A 23724-nucleotide genomic window follows, 5' to 3' on the forward strand; every position below is an offset into this window, starting at 1 on the left:
CAAACAATCAAACCCCAAAGCAGACATCAGTAGACATCAGGGCTTCTGTTAGGATCACGCTGTACCCATCCCTTGTTCTCAAAGGCCTCCTGAATACTTTGTTTGAACCTGCCACACATACAACCAAGAGATTGTGCTAAAAAGTGAGGACTGCCACCAGACTGGTCACACGAGCCCCGGTAATTATGAAAATGACCCAGGTATCAGTGGTGGTAGAGGGGATGTTGATTTGCTACAACCAATTATGAAAGACATTAAAAGTATCTTTTAATATGAGAAACCGTGCCACAAAGCCTGTGTCCCTGCAGAGACGCTAGGCATGAGGAAGCCAAAACGTGTATTACAATCAGATAGGGTACGAGCTGTATCAGGGTCCAAGTGCTCTAAGGCATCCCAAATTGCCGTGAATAGTCCAGTCTTGATCATGGGTCATGGGATGGATTATGCCTCTTAAAAAGGGTATTGTCCTCAGGACTTAGAGGCCTCTGTGTAAGTTGGGAAATTTGGCCACTCTCCTTAGACTTGGGGGACATTTTGATAAAGGAACAGATCATTCTCTCTTTTAGTACTTGTTGCTTCAGTGAAGAATACGTAGCTTTCTGAGTTTCTATTTTGTAAAACTCTCAACAGCTTCATGTGTTCGAGACTCCTGACATGGCTTCTCAGTGCTAGAATGGATGGATCTCCTTGTTATAAGAGGATCAGATTGGGTTTTTACTTGGGTTATGAGACACCTGAGCATCAGCTGGTTCTGACCTTGTAAAGAATCATCTCTACTGCTGGTCCTAGAAGAAGAGGCAGGTCTTTGGCCCCCAGAGACTTGTTCTTCTCTGTTTTACATCTGCACGGAGCATTTGCTGGTAATCTGACTGAGTTCTGAGAGACTCGGATCTTTTTCTGATGGCTTGCTTTTCCAGGCTCTTTTTCTGGTGATTTGTTTCTCTTTATTTCTTAAAAGCATTCCCATGGGGATTGCTATTCTCAGAGTTTGTGGATGGACCTCTAAGACATGACCTCATCCAGGAAGCACAATGTTCCAGTACATGACTTGCCGCCAGTGATTAAGTGGGAAATTTAACTTTTAGCACGAAAAATGAAGGGAGAAGATATAATGACCCAAACTTTCTAATACCCTTGCTTTTGTGTTCAGTAGCGTCAGGAAGGAGCTGGTCCAGTCCACAGCTTGCTTTCATGGAGGAGCTGGAGCCTAGATTACTACCCTTCAGTGCAAGTCCATTACTTAGTCATAGATGACAAAAAAGGGATTGTTGAGCCAGTTGTAGTGGAGTAGGAAACAGCAAAGAAATGTGACTAGCCAAGCCCCAGGGGTTTTAGTTCTCTGATGATAACTGTAAGGATTTTTTCCTAGGTCATTTTTTGTGACCTAAGGACAAGCAGCTTTTGATTCTATTGTACATATTATTGGACTTCAGGAAAGTAGTCATAGCCAAGGAGTGCCAAAATCAGATCTAAGGCTTTTCAGAGCAATGGCCCAACTACCCAGTCTGTCGTTTCAAAGTGACCAGAACACCAAAAAGATGCCATCTGTGGAATTTTATGGCTGCAGAACTATGAGTCATTCTTCAAGTGAATAGTGAATGTCTCCAACAAGGCACTCTTGAAATTAGATTTGGACCTCCCTTCTTCCTCAGTTGGAAGAGGAAAGAGAGAGAGGGAGAGAGGGAGGGAGAGAGTGTGGGAGAGAGGGAGAGAGGGAGGGAGGGAGGGAGGGGGGGCAGCGCCAGCCTAAGGGTAGCGAGCTGTCTCGTTTACTTTCTGTCTAGGGCAGAAGATTTCAAACTGTATGTAGCAGAATCACAGTTTGTACCCTAAGGATCAGGGGGAGTGTAGGGGAAGCCAAGAAGGGTGAGAGGGCTCCAGGTCTGTCTTCTCTGTTTCAATAAGGGTAATTCTCCTTTGATCTGTTTTATTTATTTGATAATGGACTTTCACATCTTTAAAGATAAACATGAGAAAACCACTACTAAAAGAAATGACTAAACCAATGGTGCTGCCTAACCTTAGGGAGAACTTAGGACAGAATCTATGGTAGAACCGTTGGATGGATGGCTGACATGCCACAGCTCAGACCCACATTAGACCCATGACAGGTTCTGCATGGAATTAACTACACTCTTGCTATACCAGTGACTCTCAGATGGTCTCAACCCCCCTGTGCCAGAAAATGCATATGTCTGAAAGGGAGCATCTCCTTCCCAAGGGTTCCCAGCTGCAACTGGGAAGAGAACAGGAAGAGAAACAGAACAGCTACAGCTGCGACTAGGAACAGAAACTGGATGGAGTGGGTCTGCCAAGCAGATCCGTGGGCAGCTCTAGAGTGAATGCCTGCTGGACTTCTCCGGCACATTGGGCATGATCTCTACACTGGGCACCTGGCCAGGGGGCTGCAGAATGGACGGCAGTGGACAGAAGGTCATTGGGAAGGGGAAGATATTCGTGTGTGAGGCAGTGCAGTTCAAGGTTAAATTGCTGTAGGCTGATCTGAAGCAAAGGGAGGCTGCCCACCTGTCTGTCTCTGCACTGGATCAGCTCAGAGTGCTGGGAATAACTTGAGAAGGAAGAATCCCAGGAAGTCTGCTTGCAGTGTTGAGTGTCTAGCTTGCTCACCAGAGAGATAACTGCCAGAACATTAGGTTCACGGGCCTTGTATCCCCCAAACCTGGGACTGCCAGCTTCCGACGAGGCTAGTGGAGACATGTGAGCAGGAGGGGCAGGTGACAAGCTCTGAGCATCTAAAGCTTTCCTGAGCTTCTAGCCACAGCGCTAGTGGCCAGGTTCAGATAGCTGTTGTTTGTCCTTCCCCAACCTGTCAATCCTTGTTCAGCCTCATGAAACCTATACCCCAGGGAGCTGTATAGCCTAGAAGCACATGAAGTTTGTTTTCCTCATTCTAAATGGAAATAGCCACTCTATCATACACCCTTGGCCTCTCCATCATCAGTGTATTACAATATCTTGTCCTTAAACTTTGACACCGCATCTCCTTTTTTAGGTCAGTCATCACCAGGTAAGCTACATACTGCTGAGCTCCCGACCCAGGGTCTCAGGCCAAGTTTGAGGGTACTAGGCACACCTTGCACACGATCCTGGGCAGCATGGCCTTCAGCGCCATCATTCCTGGGCCTTAAATCTGTGCACCTGCCTCTCACATCAGAGCTGGCCTTTTTAGATCCAGAAACTAAGAAGTAGAATCAATTTAGATAGAAGAGCATATGTGGCTGTATCTCTTGTACATCAGTGCATCCTGCAACGTGACACACCAGGCATATGTCCACTGTCTGGGCAGATGATGCTGTATAAGGAAAGCAATGCTTGACTTGATTCTTTCTTAGGAAAGGTCTCCCTCTCCATCCCCCAGTTCTCACCCCCTCCTCTAGAAAGTCTCCATTCAAAAGTTAGCGCCTTCCACGCTTCCCTCAAGCCACTGCTCTGAGACATGTATATAAATATGAGGCTAGAGCATCTCTCTTCCTCGAAACATTGAGCCTGAGTAAAGGCTGGGCCCCCAAACTGAGGACTAAGAAAGAATAGTGCAGCTGGTGAAGAAAGACTTGGCCAGTATGTGGATTTAGTCTCCAGAGTTTACATCCTAGAGTTGAAGAGCCTGTAGCTTTCTGGGATGACTTCTTTCTGTTTAGGTCTCATCCTGGTCCCGTCAGTTCCCATTGCAAACAGGTGTAGTTTGGGTCACACTTGTCTCTCTTAAACACAGCTAGCAGGATGGGAAGGCCAGGGGCTGCAGGTAAAAGTCAAGGCCTAGTAGAGGGTCCTTAACGCAGTGCACACAGCCAGCTGCCTCTCCTCGGCCTTGCACTTAACCTGCGCTCCCTCAGGACTCTTCTCACCTCCGTGAGTAGGGTCACGGGTACAGTCCTCTGGGGAAGGGGGATTCCACACAGGGGAGAGGAGGAGCTGCTATCTCTGGTGACTAGGGCAGGAACTCCCTTTGGGGCATGTTAATGGATACAGGGTAGAAGGAGTCAGCCAGCCAGCTGGGGGTAGGGGCTCTCCAGTGTTCCCATGCCAGCAGAAGCTCCTTTATCAGGATGGAGACAGGGCTGGGGGACGAGGTCAGGCGAGAGGGAGCAATTATTCCTCCAGCACCCTGGCTCTTCGCCTCTTTCCTTCAGATGAAATTCTCTACATCATCCTCCTCGGTTTCAACCCCTCCCCTCTCCACCCCCGCCCCGCCCTGTGCCCATCCCTGCTGGCCACTGGGTCCATCGCCCAGGAGCCGCCTCCCCTTTCTCCTCCCCTGCGGTTCTGTTTTTCGTTGGCATCTGGCCGGGCATAGCCATCACCCTCCCCCTCACTCTCCCCACATCCCTTGGCTCCGCAGAGGTCCCGGTCCCTCGTCCCCTCCTCCAGCCCAGCCCGCCTCTGATAGGGGCGGAGGAGACAGGAGGATGCATTCCTTTAGTCCCTTCACAGCCTGCCCTCTCTCCTTCAGGGACCTGAGGCTCTGAGCTGTGGCTCCCTTCTGGTCTCTCTACAAACTGCCCCCTGCCACCCTGTTAACTGTCAGTAGCCTTTAAGAAAGCTGAGGTGCCCCCACAGCGCTGACCTACATAGCCAGGGCCAGGGCGGGAGGGGCTCTTCCCCAAGTCCCCTCACCCCTGGCCCCGCCTCCTCCCTCCCTTCATCTCCCTACTGTTACAAACCCAAGAAGATTTGAGTTTCAGACTGAAGCAAGAGGGGTTAGGCAAGCCACCCCACCCCAAATTTGGAGAATCAATCTTGGTCCAGGAAAGCTTTGGGCTTTCTCTGCATCCTCCTCCCCAAATATCTTCATCCTTCCTTTTGCCCAACCTTCCCCCACTACCTCCCCCCCCCCGCCTCCTCCGCTCTTGTCTGGGCTTCTTTTCCCAGCTTCTGCCGCCGCCAGGGATATTGCCATCCCGGGCCCTCTCCGCCCAGTGTTGTTGTTTTGCTCCAAGGAGAAGCACCCCCCTCCCTGTTCCTTGCCCACGCCCCCCTCAACAGCCTCACCCAGGCCCCCTTCCCTGCCCACTCCAAGCTGCGCCGCGGGTGAGGGGGGGCGGGGGAGCAGAAATGTTTGCATACAGCAGTTTGGGGGATTGCACTGGCTACCCAACCCCTCCAGACATACATACACAAACACCCGACACACGCCCTGACTGAAACAGCGACAAATCTCACTCCGCCCCCAACACACACTGACACAGACATACACACAGATACTGACACAGAAACGCAGAACCAGACACCAACACAGACGCGCACATCCAGACACACACACGGACCTCAACACATCTAGACCTCTGGCTGCTTATAACAGCCCCAGACCCCAGGTGCACACGCAGACACACTCGACGGTGTGCAAGGAGGGTGCCTACCCGGCACACCCCACGGTCCACAGAGACACGGATGCTCAGAGACAGACACAGGGGTATTAGCAGCGACTGGCGACTTTAACCCCCGGTTCCAAACAAAGCCAACAGGCTCCCTCCGCCCACGCTGCCGGTCCGAACCCCCGCCCCGGCCCCTCCCCACCTCCCCTGGCGCCGCCCCCTCCCTCACTCACCGTCCTGGGAGAGGTTGGCCCCGCCGGGCGCCCAGCAGCAGGCGAAAAGCAGGAGCAGGGGCAGGGCTGAAGGGGCCCCCATCGCGCTTCCCGGCCGGCTCCCTGGCTGGGCGCTGGCGAGCCTGGGTCCCCAGGGGCTGGGGCTGGGGTGGGGGGGTAGACGACGACACTGACCGAAAGGGCGCCCCCGAGCCGCTTCGGAGCCCGGGGCCGAGGCGGGGACCGGGAGGGAGCCGGCGCTGCTGCAGTCGCGGGGATTAAATAGGGCGCTCGGAGCAAACCATTCTGTTGGAGGTGGAGGGGGGGTGACGGGGGGCTGGGCTGGTCGCGGGGGGGACAGCCTGCCGCATTCCCCACTCCCCCCGCCTCCAGCACCCCCTCCGCGCCGTCGTGGTGCCTTCCACCTTCTCCCCCGGGAGCTCCACCAGCCGGGTTCGGGTGTGGAGCAGAGGGAGCGAGCTGGCTCAGCAGTGGGACCCGGCGCCCACCCCTCTTAGGGTCGGGGTGGAGGGAGGGGAGTCGGACAGGGCCCTGGGCCAGCTGGCGGGAGCGGCCACTGCAGGCCTGGGCAAGGGCGTGCCCACTAGCCCGAGATCCTCCAGCCCCGCCCTCCCTCCTTTGGCAACTGGGGATCCCCAGGAGCCCTGGGGTCCCCCTGTCAACAGTGTGCCCAGGGACATCTCAGCAGTGGTTGACCAGTTGCCTTGCTCATTCTCTGAAGAGCTAACATCCCTAGTTCCTCTGGCCCAAGAGCCCCAAGTTATACGTCCAGCAACAATTTGTGGCCCCAGGCAATATCCTTTGAAAGGCATCTTCCACCAAACCCCTAGGCCTTGGGATCGACACTTCCTTCAGTCCCTCCTCAAAGACTGACTCTCCTACTCTTCCCCCCCACCCCACCCCACCCCCGGCCCCAAACACAGTGATTTCTCTTCAGACTGCCTAACCAAGCAGCCTACAAAACCACTCAGTTGTTTGCCCCCTTAATCCTTCCTGTTCCCCCACTTTACTGCCGGCCCTTACCCCCAATGTTTTTCTTCTTTCTTAATACTTCAGAGAATCTTGTCCTTCCTTCTCAAGTTTTAGTGAGTAATCTTCCGGGATGAATCTACAGATCCTCAGGAAGCTGCCCCCTTTAAGGACCCGTGCATCTGTGGTTAATGCAGTTCTCAGTGCCTGAGGCCAGATATAAGATGGATGAGAGAGGCTGGATGACTCTACTTGCTCTTGGCTCAAGAGTCCCAAACCCCTGGGGTTTGCTAGGTTTTTTTTTGTTTGTTTTTGTTGTTGTTTTCTGTGACTGAGGATCTTTGGAAGAGTCTTGGTACATCTCAGAGAGAGACCCTTCCGAGTCAGTTTTGCTCAAACTTAACTTTGGGGCATACATTCCTAAATTTTACAATCTCTGAATCAGATAATTTTACATATATAAGGATTCTTGGAAAATATTTGACCCAACCCCTTATTACACAGGTGCAGCTGAGATTGTAAGTGTATTAACTAATCTACCTAAGGTTATATTGGCAGTTAATACTAGAAAACACAAGTGTTAGCCAAGAGGTGGAACATTAGAAATTTTTTTTTGGCCACACCTTTCGCATGCAGAACAGTGGCAACTCTGGATCATTAACCTGCTGCCCCATCAGGGAACTCCTGGACAGTATCTTTTTTATTTTTTATTTTATTTTATTTTTTTGTCTTTTTTTGCCATTTCTTGGGCTGCTCCCATGGCATATGGAGGTTCCCAGGCTAGGGGTCTAATCAGAGCTGTAGCTGCCAGCCTACGCCAGAGCCACAGCAACGCGGGATTCGAGCTGCAGCTCACGGCAATGCCGGATCGTTAACCCGCTGAGCAAGGCCAGGGACTGAACCCGCAACCTCATGGTTCCTAGTTGGATTCGTTAACCACTGAGACACGACGGGAACTCCCAGTATAATTTTTAAAGTGCCCTCCAATCCTGTGATGGCAGTTTTGTCCCTGGATGAGGGACCTGTCTTAGGACTCCTGGACCAGTCCCCTCTCTGCACTGATTCTGCCTCACCATGCTAATCTTTAATGTTTGGGTCATCTTTTCCCTTCTCAGACAGGCTTTCTCAGCTGCTTGTGGTGGCCTTAATGTCTCTGTCACTTAGTTACTCAAAGACAAGGATGTAGAAAGTACTTTGTAATCAGTAACACTCTATATAAACATTAGTTACTGGTGGAGAGGCCAACAGAGACTATTTTCCAGGAAGACCCTTCAGAACAGTCAGAGAGCTGCCCCATTGTTTTACTCTCTCTGTAGAGTTTATCTATGGTTTCTAGGAGAAGAGCTCTGCCTATCTCTTGACCATTTCCTGGGTGTCTGGGTATTATTAAGAATTTTTTGCAGAGGTCCTGTCGTGGCACAGTGGAAGCGAATCTGACTAGGCACCATGAGGTTATGGGTTCGATCCCTGGCCTCACTCAGTGGGTTAAGGATCTGGTGTTGGCGTGAGCTGTGATGTAGGTCGCAGATGTGGCTCGGATCTGGCATTGCTGTGGCTGAGGCGTTTGCTGTGAGTGTAGCCCTAAAAAGACAAAAAAAAAAAAAGATTTTTTTGTAGGACAGTTTTTACCACAAGGTCCTACTGTATTGCACAGGGATCCTGTGATAAACTAAATGGAAAATAAGGTGAAAAAGAAGATACGTATGTAACTGAATCGCTTTGCTGTACAGCAGAAATTAACACAACATTGCAAATCAGTTATTACTTTAATAATTTTTTTTTTTTAAAAAAGACAGTTTTGGACCACCTTAGGCTGCCTGACTTGCCTGCCTTGACATGTCCCAGTGACTCCAAATGGTTCTGTTGCCCTGGGGTCCTGAAATCTCTGAGAGGCCAAGATGGAGGGAGGAGTGTGGCGGAGGGCTGTGGCCAGCTGGAGGTAAGAAAGAGGTGGGGCTGGGCTATGGGGTTGGGCAGGAGGGGAGAGAAGGGGAAAAATTGGGCTCTCTGACAGGGGTGAGGTTAGGTTGGCGTGAGTTTTGTCGTGCAGAGAAAAGGAAGGAGTGTGTGTTTTCAAAAGGAGAAGAGGGCTTCAGAGAAGAAGGATCAGGCTATCCTAGGTAAAGAGTCTTGATGGATAAAGAGTATTATCTTAGGAGCTAAAGAAACGTGAGAGATCATCTAAGCGGGATTAAGAGAGGACATGTTAGTGTAGGGGGGATTGAGAATGGGGTTGGGTGGGATTGGGACGGGGCAGGATGTGGGATTAGGGTCCAAGCTTCTGTAACTAATCACCTTTTCCATCTGCTACTCTGCGGGGATCCTGATCCTCTTCTGCCTGCCCTCTCTTAATTCTCTAATGACTCTGCCCGTCTGGCCCCACCCTGTACTGTAACCGCCCAGGGATGAGAACCTAGGGTGGGGGGAGAGGGGGAGAGCTTTTGTGGAGAGCGAGTATTAAGAGCTAGCAAATGAGACTCTGGAATGCTCTTTTCCGACTGGCTCCTTTTCTCTTTTCTGCATCATCAGCATCAGTTTGGCAGCACTTTAGGCCTTGGGAATAGGAAGCAGTCGTTGGCTTTTAGAAGAAGAAAGGAGGATTTGAATTGTAAGGGGCCTTCAAGATTTACCTAATTAATACCCCTGGTTGAACAGATGAGGACAATGAAGCTCAGAGAAGTTAAGTCACTCTCTTTGTTCACACAGCTCTAGAGTAAAGGGGTTACCAGAATTGGGTAAATGAGGCAGAGTGTACCCTTGGGGGCAGGAGGAATAAGAAGGATTCCTAGGACTCTCGGGGAGCTGTGTCCACTTTGAAGAATCCCCATTCCTGGGGATCTCGGAGTGAAAGGGCAATGTCTCTGGCAGTCTCTGACTGTCTCTTACCTATAATCACTCTGATGCCCTTTGTACTTGGGCACTCAGCATCTTACAGGCACCCTATTCACTGGGAATAGAGTTTTACAAAGAAAGCCTGAGCTACAAGGATTAGCCTCATCCTGAAAACAGGTAAAATAAAAGTATCCATGTTGGATTGTGATCTCTATGGTTACTCTTCACGCGAAAATGCTATGACATACATTCTCTGTTTCCCAGAGACTTGCGCAGAGTCTGGAGTAGATTGTCTGTGGGATTAAAGAACTGGTCACTGCAATGAAACTGGGGGCGGGGCGGGAGGAGCAGACACGGGGAGAGGAGAGAAGGCGAGAGGGCTGGCTCCTGGGTGCCCCTGTCCACTCAGCAACAGCCTGGGTGGCCGGGGGTGAGGAATGCAGCGCTGGCACCGGTGCTGGGCTAGGCGCAGCTGTGTGGGCCCTGGGCATTCCTTTCCCGCGCTGCTCCTCTGGGGTGGGGGGAGGGGAAGGGCAGGAGCTTGGCCGAGGCGGGTGACTACTCCGTAGCCATCCAGGAGGGGAACGATGGCACCTGCAGGAAAAACTCAGCCAACTTGGCTCCGTTGGGCTTTGCCCTCTCACCCTTCGCCTCTTGTGGGCCTTTTTTTTTGGATCACTCCGTTCTGCGTGGGTTTCCACATTCGCTTTCCTCTTTAATTTTCCACCCAACTAAACCAGGACGCCTCATCCTGCTTCTTACTTCCCTTATCCAGTTTTAATGAACCCCATCCTTAATAATAACCTTCGCGTGTGTTTTAATTCTAACCTTAATTGAATTCTCATTTCAACCCTAACCCTAATCTATTACAGACTCTAACTGCTAATCCTAATACCAACCCCAATTTAATTGTTCATTTTAAGCAGCGTCTTAATTCTAACCTGTTATAAGCCACAAACTTAGGACAGCACCTGGCAGATAATAAAAATGATCACAGGTACCAGGTTTTTGACAATCCATTGTGTGCTGTACTTTGTGCTGGATCCTTTACATGCGCGGTATGCCGTTTAGGGACCTGAAAGTACCTTAATGTCATTTGAATTGTTAGCTGCCTTGCAGATAGGAAGAAATAAAGGTTTAATGAGACTATGTAATTTGTAAATAGTGGATCCAAATCCAGTTTGTGTTCATTTATCTTTTTGCTAACAAATCTTTTCTGATCGACTTTTTCCCAAAATCCTAATTCAGACTAGAATAAATTCTAAAATACTGAGTTTCTTGGGAGTATTTTATTAGTTAAGTTTTTTTTTTTTTTTAAAATAGTCGTACAAAACAGAAACCAACCAAACCAACCAAAATGCCACATCTCCCTGCCCAGAAACCCCCTTGCCACCTTAAAACATTAAAGTAACGTATTTGTGGAGTTCCCGTTGTAGCTCAGTGGGTTTAAGGACCTGTCTAGTATCCATGAGGATGCGGGTTGGAGCCCTGGCCTTGCTCAGTAGGTTAAGGATCTGGTATTGCCATGAGCTTCAGCGTGGGTCACAGATTTGGTTCAGATCTGGCGTGGCTGTGGCTGTGGCATAGGCTGGCAGTTGCAGCTCCCATTCAACCCCTGGTCTGGGAACTTCCATATGCCCACAGGTGCGGCCCTAAAAGGAAAAAAAAAAAAAAAGAAAGAAAAAATATATATTTATAAAGTTAAAATGATCAAACTAAGAAAAGAAACAAACTGAAAGGAAAAGCCTCCTTCTCCTTCCCAGACTCACCGCCCTGTATCGTGTCACCCCTGGGGCCCTTGTTCCCATTGGAGTTTTGCAGCATAGCAGCTCTGCCTTCCAGGCACATCAGGAAAGCCCATAAAGTGAAGGTAAACACCTGTCAACGACATCACCCTGTGTATGCATGTGACTTGGGCATGAGGCTGACTAGACAACTTAAATTTACGATTAGCAGTAACTGTTAAAGGCTGATGCTGTGCCAGGCTGTGTGCTAAGCTTTTCACATTTATTATCCTCTTTGATATTCACAAGCTCCCTGTGAATACCCCTATTTTACAGATGAGGACAGCGAGGCCTGGAGAAGCTATGTGGCTGGCACAGAATCACAAAGATGGTGAATGGGAGACACAGGTTTCAGAGACAGATTTGTCTTACTATACAGCCTCAGTTTTTAACAACTAGACTTAGCCAGGGAGGCTTGTTAGAGAAGAGGTCATTTGAGCTTTGTTCTAGAGGAGAGAAGGGGAGTTGCTTGATATTAGCAAGGAGGATGACCTATGAAAGTGTAGATGGACCCAGATCGATATGGGAAGAGACAGCACAAAGGAAAAGGAGCAAGATAACCAGTGAGCAGAGGGCAATGAGCAAAAGGTGAGAGTGAAATAGGGGAATAGGACAAATATGAGCAGAGACCTGGGGACATTTCTGTGAGAAATTCAGGCACAAATAAAATCGTGTAATAAATACATGTGCCACTCTTGCTTCAGCTACAGGCTGATTGATGTATTTTGGAAAGACAGGAGACACACAAAATCATCTGCAAACAAAAATACACATTTCAGTTACATGGGAATCTGTAGCCTCCCCAACAAAATCTCTCCGCATCCATCTCCTTGCATTCTGTCCTCCAGCAAATATCAAATGGCTTGTAATTTCCCCCACACACCATGTTGTTTCATGCCTCAGTGTCTTTGCACCTACTGTTTTCTATACCTGGATCGCCCATCTCATTAAGCCCGATGAAACGTGTTATTTGTCGAAACTTTGATCAGGTGTCCTTGTCTCTGTTGAAGTCTTTTGCACAGACTTAATCATTCCTTGCTGGGTGCTCCCACCCTGTGGGACATATGCTTCCACTGATACACTTTTTTCCACTGTGTAGCAATAGTTTGTCTCCATGTTTTCCGCTTCTAACATGAGCTCTTTGAGGACAGGGATGATGTTTCGAGAATCCTGTTATTCCCAGTGCTCAGCACAGAAACAGAAAAATGGTGGTGTCTCAGTTAATTCTACTGAATATGATATGTTTACAAACATGTGGGCTTGAGCGACCTTTTCTTTTCCAGAAGCATGTTCAGGTATATCATCTCATTTCGTTGGTAGACTCCCCGTAGGTCTGTATGTGTTCCTGTAGATACAGTGTGTCCCCAGTTAGGTGAGGGAGTCTAATGCACATGTATATGTACTTTCTATCCACGTATTCAAGATATGTTTTGTAATTTTTGGAGCTGGCTTTAGAGCCTGCTATTTCCTTTTGCATAGCTTCGATTGTGGAAAATTTTCATCCTTTGAAGTTGGCTTTTAATTTGGAAAATAGCCAAAGGTCTTTGGGATCCGCGCGTTCTGGATGAGTGGCAGTTCATGTTGGGTAACACAAAAACCAGACTTGGCTGTCAAGTAATAATACATGGCTTATGGGTTGACTAATATGTTGGTTCTTGAGGCAGTTCTCAAAGAGGAGTTCTACACAACTTCTGAGCAGTGGCATTCTAGTCTACTTCTTAATACAAACAAAATCAAACAAGTGTTGTCATTTTATAGCCACACTTGGTGAACCTACATGCTTGCGTATAAGAATGCAAAAAAGATCAGATGTCCAGAATAGAAGGCCCTGATCATCCGCTCGTTCATTCACTCTTTTGTTCATTCATTTAGTTTATTGAGTCTTTAGGTGCAGTGCACAATGCTAGTTGAAATTGGGTATTTTGACCCGGCTGTTTGGTTGCAATCTATTAAAAAAAAAAACCAAACAAACAACTATAAACCCAGGTTTTATTTTTATAATTACAAAATGGTCAGTGAGTGTTCTTACCCCATCCCCAATTCCCACCCTGTTTTTGAGCCTCATTTCATCTGCCAGGAATAATGATAGTAACGATAATAATACAAGAGTCAGGGATAAGATAATAATATTCAGGGATGCAAAGTGCATGAAGACCAATGTGACCGTGACGGCTTAATTTCAGAATCATGAAGTAGGAGTGAATGTTCAAAAATGCCACAACATGGAGTTCTCGTCGTGGCTCAGCAGAAACAAATCTGACCAGTATCCATGAAGACGCAGGTTCGATCTCTGGCCTTGCTCAGTGGGTTAAGGATCCGGCGTTGCCGTGAGCTGTGGTATAGGTCGCAGACGTGGCTCAGATCCCGAGTTGCTGTGGTTGCGGCGTAGGCCACCAGCCGTAGCTCCAATTAGACCCCTAGCTTGGGAACCTCCAGATGCCGTGGGTGTGGCCCTAAAAAAAAAAAAAAAAAGCCCCAATAAGATGTTAATGTCTGGTGCTAGGCTCTAGAAAATCCAAAGATAAGTGTGTCATGAAACTGATCTTTGAGGAACTCATAGTCCGGTAGGAAAGATAGGCAAACATGTAATTTCTACACTGTGATAAATGCTGCAGTGCAATTGTATATAAGGCACCAGAGAATTAGGGAAGAGGCAAGGATTACATTTATGGAAAATCTTAAGGAATGACTAGGAGTTGGCCAGATGTGAAAAGGGTGAAAGGCATTACAAAAGGGAACAGCCTCTGCAAAAGCAGGAGAGCAAGAAACGGTGTAGTCACTTGTGACTAGGCTGTGAAGGGAATTTATGCTAGAGATTGCCTTTTCTTCTGCAGACAAGGAGTCATTGAAGGGTTTTAAGCAGGAAAATGCCAGTGCCAGATTTGCATTTTAGAGCGATAACTCTGGCAGTGGTGGATGGATGGACTGGAGGATACACATCATTTGATTTAGAAGCCTGACCCTTCTGGGGACCACAAATCCAGTACCATGACATTGAACAGGATGCAGCGTGTGTGGTCTTGTATGATCCTGGTGGAGATAACCCCAGGATACTGTTGTAGGGTCCAGCCATCAATACAGAGTGTACACAATACTGTGGAGCATACAGACCTAGGCGTGCACAGCAACATAAACTTGTATAGAGTATGGGGTTAGGTGCCACTACTACCTGTCCTGGCTTGCCAGGAACTCAGGCATTTCCCAGGACTTTCAGTGGGAAAATTGGAAAAGTCCCTGACAAATGGGATGGTTGGTCTCCTTAGGCAGTTCCTGGCAGAAATAGCCTGCATTCCTTCTGCAGCACCCGTTACTCAAAGGGACAATCTCCTTGTCAAGCAGCGGGGTTGGGGAGCTATCTCCAGTCTCCAGTTCAGACTGGAGGAGGAGGAAAGCTTAGTGTGCTCTTTTCTGTTTTAGGGGAGGGTAGAGGTGGGAACGGGGAGGGGTAGTGATGCATCAAAATAGCCAGGCCGGCTGAACCCGAGGAAGGACTAAGTGGGCAGCGGAGGGTGGAGATGGGTTTTGAATCTCGGATTTCCCCTCCCTTCTCTGAGTCCTGGGCTCTCTGCTGGTGGTAAGGAGCACTGCAGACTCGAAACAGAAAGCCTTTCCAAGAATGAGTTGAATGTATATATTTAGCTTTTCATTCATGCATGAGGTTCACATGTAGTTGACTCTTGAACAAGACAGATTTGATACCTGTAGAGATCTGGTATTCTGGGGGTAGGGATGGGGGCCTTTTATTCCTTCAACATTCATGGAGTGCCTACCCTGTGCTTGGCACTCTGTATATGCTGTACCATTCAGTCTTCTGGCACGGCCCTGTATCTTGTAGGTATTATTATTCCCATTTTACAGATGAGGAAAATGAGGCTCAGGAAATGTGGTAACTTCCTACGAGTCATACATTAACTAGTGGAGTCCAGGATCTTCCAGAAAACCAGTATATCCATCTGTTCCTGATCATAGGATTACATGGGGGCGCTAGTTAAAAACGACACAAGTATCCAGGAGATAACCTGTGTTCCATAGGTTAATAATAGTGATTCCTCATGCTTAACAAGCTGATTTCAAGGTCCTGACATTCCTGAGAAACCACACACCACAGCTTGTATCACCTGACAAAGAGCTCAGTGACTCCCGAGAGGACCTTATCTGGAAATAATCACTTGTGCTAAGTTTTAAAACCAAAAAAAATCACTGAGTCTTCAACAAATAATTTCCTTGACCCCTCCTCTCCAGTGACTGCTAACTTGTTTACTTTTTAATTTTTGCCTTTTTAGGGCTGCACTCTCGGCGTATGGAGGTTCCCAGGTAAGGGGTCGAATCGGAGCTACGGCTGCTGGCTTACACCACAGCCACAGCAACGTGGGCTCCAAGCCGCATCTGTGACCTACACCACAGCTCATGACAATGCCGGATCCTTAACCACTGATCGAGGCCAGGGATTGAACCTGCATCCTTATGAATACTAGTCAGATTTATTCCCGCTGAGCCACGACAGGAACTCCAACCTTGTTTATAAAATCCTGTGCAAGCCGGTCCTTGTCTGACTCTCTCACCTTGTGTTGCCTTTTGGCCATGCTGTCCCTCCTTTGGTATCTCTAAGATGCCAAGCTCAGGCCCACCCTAATCCTTTGCACTGGCTGCTCCCCCTGGTCTGGGACCTTCCCTCTCTGCTCTGTGCTTGCACCTCTCAGCTTAAATGTCACCTCTTCAGAAAAGCCTTGTAATCAGTTAGCACTGTCTGCTCTTTTCTTAATCATTTATTTTTTTGTTTATTGTCTGTCCCCCTTCTCTCCATAAAGGTAGGCTTCCTGAGGAAAGAAACCCTGTCAATTTTTCTGTCGAGTTGTGTTGCCAGCAACCAAAAGCACATTGCATGTAGGAATGGCTTGGCACATAATAGGGGATTCTTAAATTTCTTGTTTGGTGAATCATGAAAGAGAACTCTCCCACTCCTCCCATTTGGAGAAGAGTGTCCACAGGCTTTGATTTTACACCTTGATTTTACATTCAAAACACCCCCCCCCCCCCGCCGCTGCCATTTGGGTTTTCTCTTTGGTTTGGCAAAGAAGACTTCGCTTTCTCTTTGCTAGCCTCTGTGCAGTGTCCCTCTAGAGGCTTTCAAAGTGTTATTAAATTGGCCCTCAGCCTCCTGTATATCAGGTGAAATGTCCCAATTCTTAACCTTCTGCCGGTTCTTTTATCATTTGAGAAACTCTTCTCTGATCCTTTTCTCTTAGGTAGTTGGGTTCAGAACAGGTCCCAGTAGGTGAGTAAGGCCATGGCTGATGGTTATGAGTTCAACATGAGATACTGTTCCAGGCTCTCTTGTATATTTTTCTACTGTCCTTGATTTAAATCTGTCTTCTTTGGCTCACTTGTGATCACTTTGTCCTAGGACCCTTTTAAGCCCTAAAATTCCAGAGCTTGCCACCCTCTAAGGAATAGTCCCTAACCAGGTGACATTTGATGAGATTTGCCACAAGACCTTCCAATCCCAAGGCTTCCTTGTGGATTTGTGCCCCTGCTACCTGTCACCTACCTGTCAGACTGGCCATTGCTGCAGTTCTTCCTGTGGCGAAGCCAGACCTCAGGCAGATTCCCACTGCATTCGCAGGAAGCCCTGGCTAGTGCTGGTGTGGACTAAGGAGGCCAGGAATGGCTGTGGGTCCTGCTCTATGAAAGTCAAACAGGCTCTGGGTCCAGCTTCAAGGAGTTGCTCCTGTCTCACTGAAGAGACAGTGCAGGACAGCGAGAAAGCATAGCTTTTGAAGGGGGACTCTTCTGGGCTTGAATACTAGCTGTGTCACTTCCTTTATTTGAGATCAGTCTTTTCACTTGTTAAACATTACACGTGATTATTTTTCCATTTATAGGCTTGTTGTAAAGAGTCAATGAGGACCTTGATGCCAAACTCCTAGCTAAGAATTCAGTACATGCTCAGTACCTTTCTCTGTGTCCCTTTACCTTAGAGCAGGTGTGTGAGGGATATTTCTCTGTTCTACCTGAGTGTACCATGCAATCTTGCTCTGTGCCCACGGTCTGAATATAAAGTGCTACTTGGGTCTGGATTTTCAGTTCCAATAACCTGTTCACTCCCCACCCAGAGGGTTTCTGTCTAGCTTGCTCTCTGCTGCCCTCGTGTGGCCACCCTGACCCCTGGCTATTCCTGATCCTCTGCTCCCTCGCTGCGGTTGCTCTGCTGTAATGCAGCCTCTTCCCAGCTTCTTGGCTGAATTAGCTCCCAACTCCTGAGTTTGGAACATATATGTAAAGCATTTTTTTTTTTTTCAGTTTAACTTCGGTCTTTTCTCCTCAGGTAGTATTATCTCGTTTGTTCAACACAAAGCTCTCTGGCCCAGGAATGCTGAAAGAGCAGAATGTTGCCGTTGGTTATTTAATCATAGAAACTCCCTTGTTTTGCCCTCAGTGTCACAGCTCTTTAAGTTAATAAGGGCAAATATGCCTCTTCTTGCCTAGCAGAGGGTAATGCCAGACCTTGGATAGGCCCAGAATGCCAGTGCTTCAGAATGAAGATGTGTAGACAAGGAATGTATCTGCTTTCTCCCTTGCCTAATTGCAAAGCATGTCTGGCAAAGGTAATGAAGGATTATTTAGGGTACAGTTAAGTACACTAGTTTGTTTGAAAGACTTTGTGGATAAGAATAAGAGGAAATGCCTTTGGTAAGGCAGCTTTAAACCAAATTTGAGAGGGTAGGACGTGAAAATCAGACACTGAAGAGTTTTATCTTGATCCCAGTGTCAGTGGGAAAAATTTTTATAGCAGAATGTTATGCGGTTGAATTGGTATTTAAAGATTAAACTTCAGATTCAGTACAGTAAAGATAACACTTTCTCCTCCCGAATCTGTAAATTCAGTGCAATCCCATGCTAACTCCCAATATTTTAGTTTGTGGTACTTGACTAGTCAATTCTAATGATTCTTTGGAAAAATAAAGAAAAGAATAGCCACAAATTAAAAAAAAAAAAAACCCAAAAAACATATGGAGTCATTTGGAGGGGTGATTTGCAGGTATCCTAAATTACTTTAAAATTGTAGCAGTGAGGAATTCCTGTTGTGGCTCAGTGGTAATGAACCTGACTAGTATCATGAGGATAAGGGTTCAATCCCTGGCCTTGCTCAGTGGGTTAAAGGTCTGGCATTGCCATGAGCTGTGGTGTAGGTTGCAGACCCAGCTGGGATCCTGCATTGCTTTGGCTGTGGTGTAAGCTTGCAGCTGTAGCTCCAATTCAACCCCTAGCCTGGGAACTTCCATATGCCGTGGGTGCTGCCCTAAAAAGACTAAAAAAAACAAAAAACAAAAAACAAAAAACAACAACAACAAAAAACAAAATAAAACAAAAACAAACAAAAAAAAACCTGTAGCAGTGAAAATGAAGTATTAACTTAGGAATATGCAAATAGTTCCATGGAGCAAGAGAGAGTATAGCATTTGCAAACCAATGTGGGATTTTAGTGTATGAAGAATGATATATTACATCATACACTATACTGTATTTTTGACTGTACCTGTGGCATGTGGAAGTTCCCAGGCCAGGGATCGAACCAGGTAAGCAGTGACCTGAGCTGCTACAGGAACAACGCTGGCTCCTTAACCCAGTGTACCACAGGGGAACTCCCATACACTATACTTCTAATCAGTGCTCAGAGGTTGGACTACCTAATGAATGATATTAGAATAGTTTGTTATCTATTTGCCAGTTGGGGTGGGGGAGGTTGAGCCCTTCCTTATACCATATACAAAAATAAATTTCAGATGGACTGAAGCACTAAATTTTACAAACGAAACAAAACTGAAAGATATTATTAAAAACCACAGAAAAGATGTTTCATCTCAGAGGGAGCAAGATCTTCCTATGCAAGACACAAAACTCAGAATCCATAAAGCAAAGGGTTACAAATTGAACTGTGATTTTAAAAAATCTATGTAATTGGAGACAAAATTTAAAAATAAGTTACAACCTGGGAAAATGTTATTAGTGCAACATATATAACAAAATGTTAAATAGGTAGTACACAGAATAGCCAATAAATATACATCAAAGACAAACAACTCAATAGAAGGCTGGACAAAGGGTATGCATAGGAATTTTTAGAAAAAGTACAGTTTTCCAATAGATGTCTGCAAAGAAGATCTGCTGCATTTGAATTTTGAGGAATACAACTTAAAGCAACAAAGAGACCCTAGGCTGTTAAAAATTTAAATGATGGATAATACCCAGTGTTGGCAAGCATTTGGGGAAACAAGCACCTTCATTTATTGTTACTGAGACTGTAAGTCAGTGCAGCCTTTTTGGAGATATTTTGGCAGAATGTCTCAAATTAAAAATGGAAATCTCAGCAAGGCTGTTTCCACCAATCCATGCTATAGATCTGTTCACGTGAGTGCTGAGATTTATGTACACAGGAGTCACATCATTGTTTACTGTAGTGAAAAGTGGAAAACAACCTGAATATCCATCCACAGTGAATTGATTAAATAAAGTATGCTATGGCCATACTTCATAATAACATACAACAGTTAAAAAAGAATGAGGTTGGAGTTCCCGTCGTGGCGCAGTGGTTAACGAATCCGACTAGGAACCATGAGGTTGTGGATTCGCTCCCTGCCCTTGCTCAGTGGGTTAAGGATCCGGCGTTGCCGTGAGCTGTGGTGTAGGTTGCAGACGAGGCTCGAATCCCGCGTTGCTGGGGCTCTGGCGTAGGCCGGTGGCTACAACTTCGATTAGACCCCTAGCCTGGGAACCTCCATATGCCACGGAAGAGGCCCAAGAAATAGCAAAAAGACAAAAAAAAAAAAAGAAAAAGAATGAGGTGAATTTTTATGTACCAACATGGAAAGAAGACCAATATGTATTGTGAGGAACAAATACAAAGAAAATACATGCCCTATTATTCTTTTTGGGTGAAATAGGAGAGAAGACTAAAACAGTATATTGGCATATGCTGTCTTTCCCACATCCATGAAAATGTGTGTGAGAATAAATGAATAGGTACTTACTGGCTGTGTGACCTTGGGCCAGATGCTTAACCTCACAATATTTTATTCGCCTTGAATGGGAAATAGACATACTGATAGTACAGATTCTCTAGGGTTATATGATGTGAGTCTTAAATAAATTAATCTATTTAAAGTGCTTTGAATTGTGCCCGGCACGGGGGATGCATTTGATGAGTGCGCCTGTTATTCAGACACACAGTACACTTGGAAAATTATTATTTTGAGGGTGGGAGTGAGATTTAAAGTTTAAGATAATTTCAAAAAGCTTATTCTGAGGGTGGTTAAAAGAGGATTGTAGAAACCTAGGAACAGAGTCAAACAGTCCTGAGTTAGGGCAGTGACACGGGGAGCGGAAAGGAGGCTGTGTGTTTGGTGTTGGCGATGAGGGAGAGAGAGAGAGAGAGAGAGAAGGTGGAGGCCACTCTCTGTACGGGGCTTTGAGTGCTTGACTTGGAAAATGCTGAACCCTGGAAAGAAATAGTGGAATCAGGAGAATCTTTCTATGGGGGGTAGGATCTGGGATAGAGGAGGTTTCATTTTGTTTCAACTATGTTGCTTCAGCATAAAAATAAAATTTTCAAGTCGCCCTGGTTGCAAAGGAAGCCGTCTAACAGGAAATATTCAGTGGCCTGGATGCAAACACTGGAGGTCTGGAGAGAGCTGAGTGTGCCAATGCCTGCTTGGAGGCAGAACAGCAGAAAAGGTCTCCAGTTCTTAGGTCTCATTGGAAGGGTTTCCACTTAATGTTCCATTAGGAAGATGAGTGATTGTGGGATTGTGGAAGTCTCTGGGCTGGAAGGATGGAAGCATTAAGCCTGAGACCTAATTTGTTTGTTTATTCATTCCCCGCACCCCCCGGCCCCCACCAAACATATTGAGCAACTACCATGTGCCAGACACTCTTCCAACTGACAAGGGGAGAAGGAACTCAGTTGCTCACTGTCTGATAGGAGACAGACCTGCACACAATTGATGGCAACGCAGTGTGCTCAGTGCTCCATAACCATCTGCACAGGGTGTCTTAGTGCTGTCCAGATGGGTGTGATCCAGTTAGCTCAGAGGGGTGGGGGATGTCAGGGAAGATATTGCAGAAAATGAGCTGCATCTTCAAGGGGGAGGATCAGCCCTCCAGGCAAATGTGAGGAGGGGAAAAGGGAAGGCTGTTTCAGAAAGAGGAAGCATTGCATCCTAAAGCATGTTAGCATGGACCAGCCTTTTCTTTTTTTCTTTTTTCCCCTATTTTAAGGAACTATAAATACGTGGACATGGCACAACATGGTGGTGGGGGCAGGGAATATTAATACACAAATTGAAAAGAGGGACAGGAATCAGATCATATTCGGTCTTTAGGCTCTTCTCTAAGCCACAGAGAAACACTGAGGGGTGTCGCCTTCCAGAAAAATCACAGTTGCTCTTGGTGGTGGTGTGGCAGATGGGTGGAAGGGGAACAGGGATGGTTGCAGGTGGGCAACTGAGGGGTTGCTAAAAATTTCACCTTTCCCTGGTTACAAAGGGTGAACTGAAAGCAGTGGGAATGGAAAGGGGGGGATAAGATTCGAGAGCTAGTGAAGAGGCAGAAGGGATAGAACTCAGCAGCGGATTGAATTTGTAAGACAAAGGTGAGGGAAGGAGACTTAACAGGCTCCAAGCTTCCAGCTTAAGTGACTGGATGACCAGTTCTTTTCCCCCCAACACTGTTTCTATCAAATCGGTCTTCTTTCAACGTTCTGTTGTGCAGTCTGTTCTGTTCCTGGGGTCCAGATCTCCACCGTAATTGATCGTGATGACTGCCGATGCCTCCTCACTGGGACCTCTTGAAATTATCTACCATGCGGCAACCAGAAGGATCTATCTGAAGTGCAAATCAAATCGTAATTCTCCCTTCCTGAAAACCCTCCACTGCCTCTGCATCTGCTGCAGGATGAAAATCGAAGGGCCTTAACATGACGTAGGAAGGTTCTATGATGTGGTCTTTCCAGCCGCATTCTTCGTCACTCCCTGCCTGGGACATTGGACTAAGCAACCCCTCTATTCCTGAAGTATCTTATGCAAAGCTCTATCTTCACCTGTGCTGTTCCCCTCTACTTAGAGTGCCTTTCTTTCTCTGTTTCCCCAACACACCACACACACACACACACACACTCTCTCTCTCTCTCTGCCCTCCCCCCAACCTCTTTTGCCCAGATTAACAACTGTTCTTACTGTAAACCTCAGATTAGATCTGCAGCTCTAGAAAACTTTCTCAGGCTCTCTGCCTTGGGCCCTCTGCCCAAATTCTTTGATATTGTAGCATGCCAGACCTATCTCTACAGATGGGCAACTTTGTTCTATGACGCTTATTCCCTCTTTCTGACTGTGACTTTATCCAGGGCAGGTACAGCGTCTCCATTATCTCTGGATCTCAGATGCCCAGTGTGTTTCTTCGTGTGTAGGACACATTTATTATGGGCTTGCAGGATAAATAAATTAGTAAGTGAGTAGGTGGATGCTGCCACCATTAACTGGATTAGTAGATTGTGAAGAGCAGAAGATTTATGGGGAACGGTAAATTCAGATTTGTGCATTTTACAGTGGAGATGGCTGTGAGTCACACAGGGACAGTTATTTTTGAGGCAGCCAAATGCACCAATCTGGCTTTCAGGTGAGCTGTCTGGCTATAAGATAGGGGCATGGGAATTTTTAGCATGTAGTTGGTAGTATGTGGGCATCGTGCTGTTTAAGACCATTCAGGGTGAAAATATGAGGAGAGAGCGAGTTACACTTGAGGGCACTGTTTTTGACCCCGACCCATAGACAAAAATTAATTTTTGATTATGCCTCAGAACACACATGCCCATACAACTCCATGCACATGTAACTGGAACAAAAATTAAATGAAACAAGATGTGGTCTTGTGAAATGGTAATGCCCTCTGGTATTTTCTTTTTTATTTCATTCTATCTTAACCTATCCTGTCATTTCTTTTCTCTTCTAGTTAATAAGATTAAAAAACGCTGCTAACATTCTGACTGGCAGTCAGATAAATGCTGCTCCGTGGAACACTCAAACACTGATATTTAAGAAGGAAGAGGAGGGACTGGCGAGGGAGCTTGAAAAGGCAGGGTTGCTGGGGGCGGGGTGGAGGGCGGCAGTGGGCAAAAGCAGGAGTTATAAGAGAGCAGCCTGTGTCACAGAAACCAGAGGCATGAGGACAGAGGAGTGATGGCTAGTGTGAAATGTCACAGACAGGGGGAGCGAGGCTATTGACTTTGGAGATCAGGAAGCCATCAGTGCCTCTAGCAAGAACATTTTCACATTAGCCAGGTTGAAGTCAATTGAGGACTGGTTGGGAGTTAAAGGAAATAAGCCTGGGCATAAGCTATTCTCTGTAAAAAGGCAGACTACCTGGCCCCACTCTTCAAAGGAGTTTCTCATCCTTTATCTCATTTTATTCCTAATAATGACCCTACCAGGAATCATTACTTGTGTGAATTTTAAAAAGCATACGAGGAGTTCCCGCTGCGGTGCAATGAGATCAGTGGTGTGTCTGCAGCATCAGGGACAC

The 23724-nt window shown here is 46.9% G+C and overlaps 1 protein-coding gene across 2 annotated transcripts in view; it reads right to left on the minus strand.

The window, feature by feature from the left end:
- CADM3 (cell adhesion molecule 3) overlaps positions 1-5824 on the minus strand; it is a 32477-nt gene extending 26653 nt beyond the window's left edge. Inside the window, exon 1 of one of the 2 annotated variants that reach the window (XM_047784205.1) lies at positions 5567-5824. In XM_047784205.1, coding sequence (XP_047640161.1) covers positions 5567-5648 — 82 coding nt within the window. In that variant the 5' untranslated portion in view covers positions 5649-5824. The remainder of the gene's footprint in view (positions 1-5566) is intronic. The other variant, XM_047784208.1, reaches the window with a different exon arrangement.
- Positions 5825-23724: the final 17900 nt, after the last annotated feature.

The sequence above is a fragment of the Phacochoerus africanus genome, chromosome 6, assembly GCF_016906955.1.
Source record: "Phacochoerus africanus isolate WHEZ1 chromosome 6, ROS_Pafr_v1, whole genome shotgun sequence".
Classification (NCBI taxonomy): Eukaryota; Metazoa; Chordata; class Mammalia; order Artiodactyla; family Suidae; genus Phacochoerus; species Phacochoerus africanus.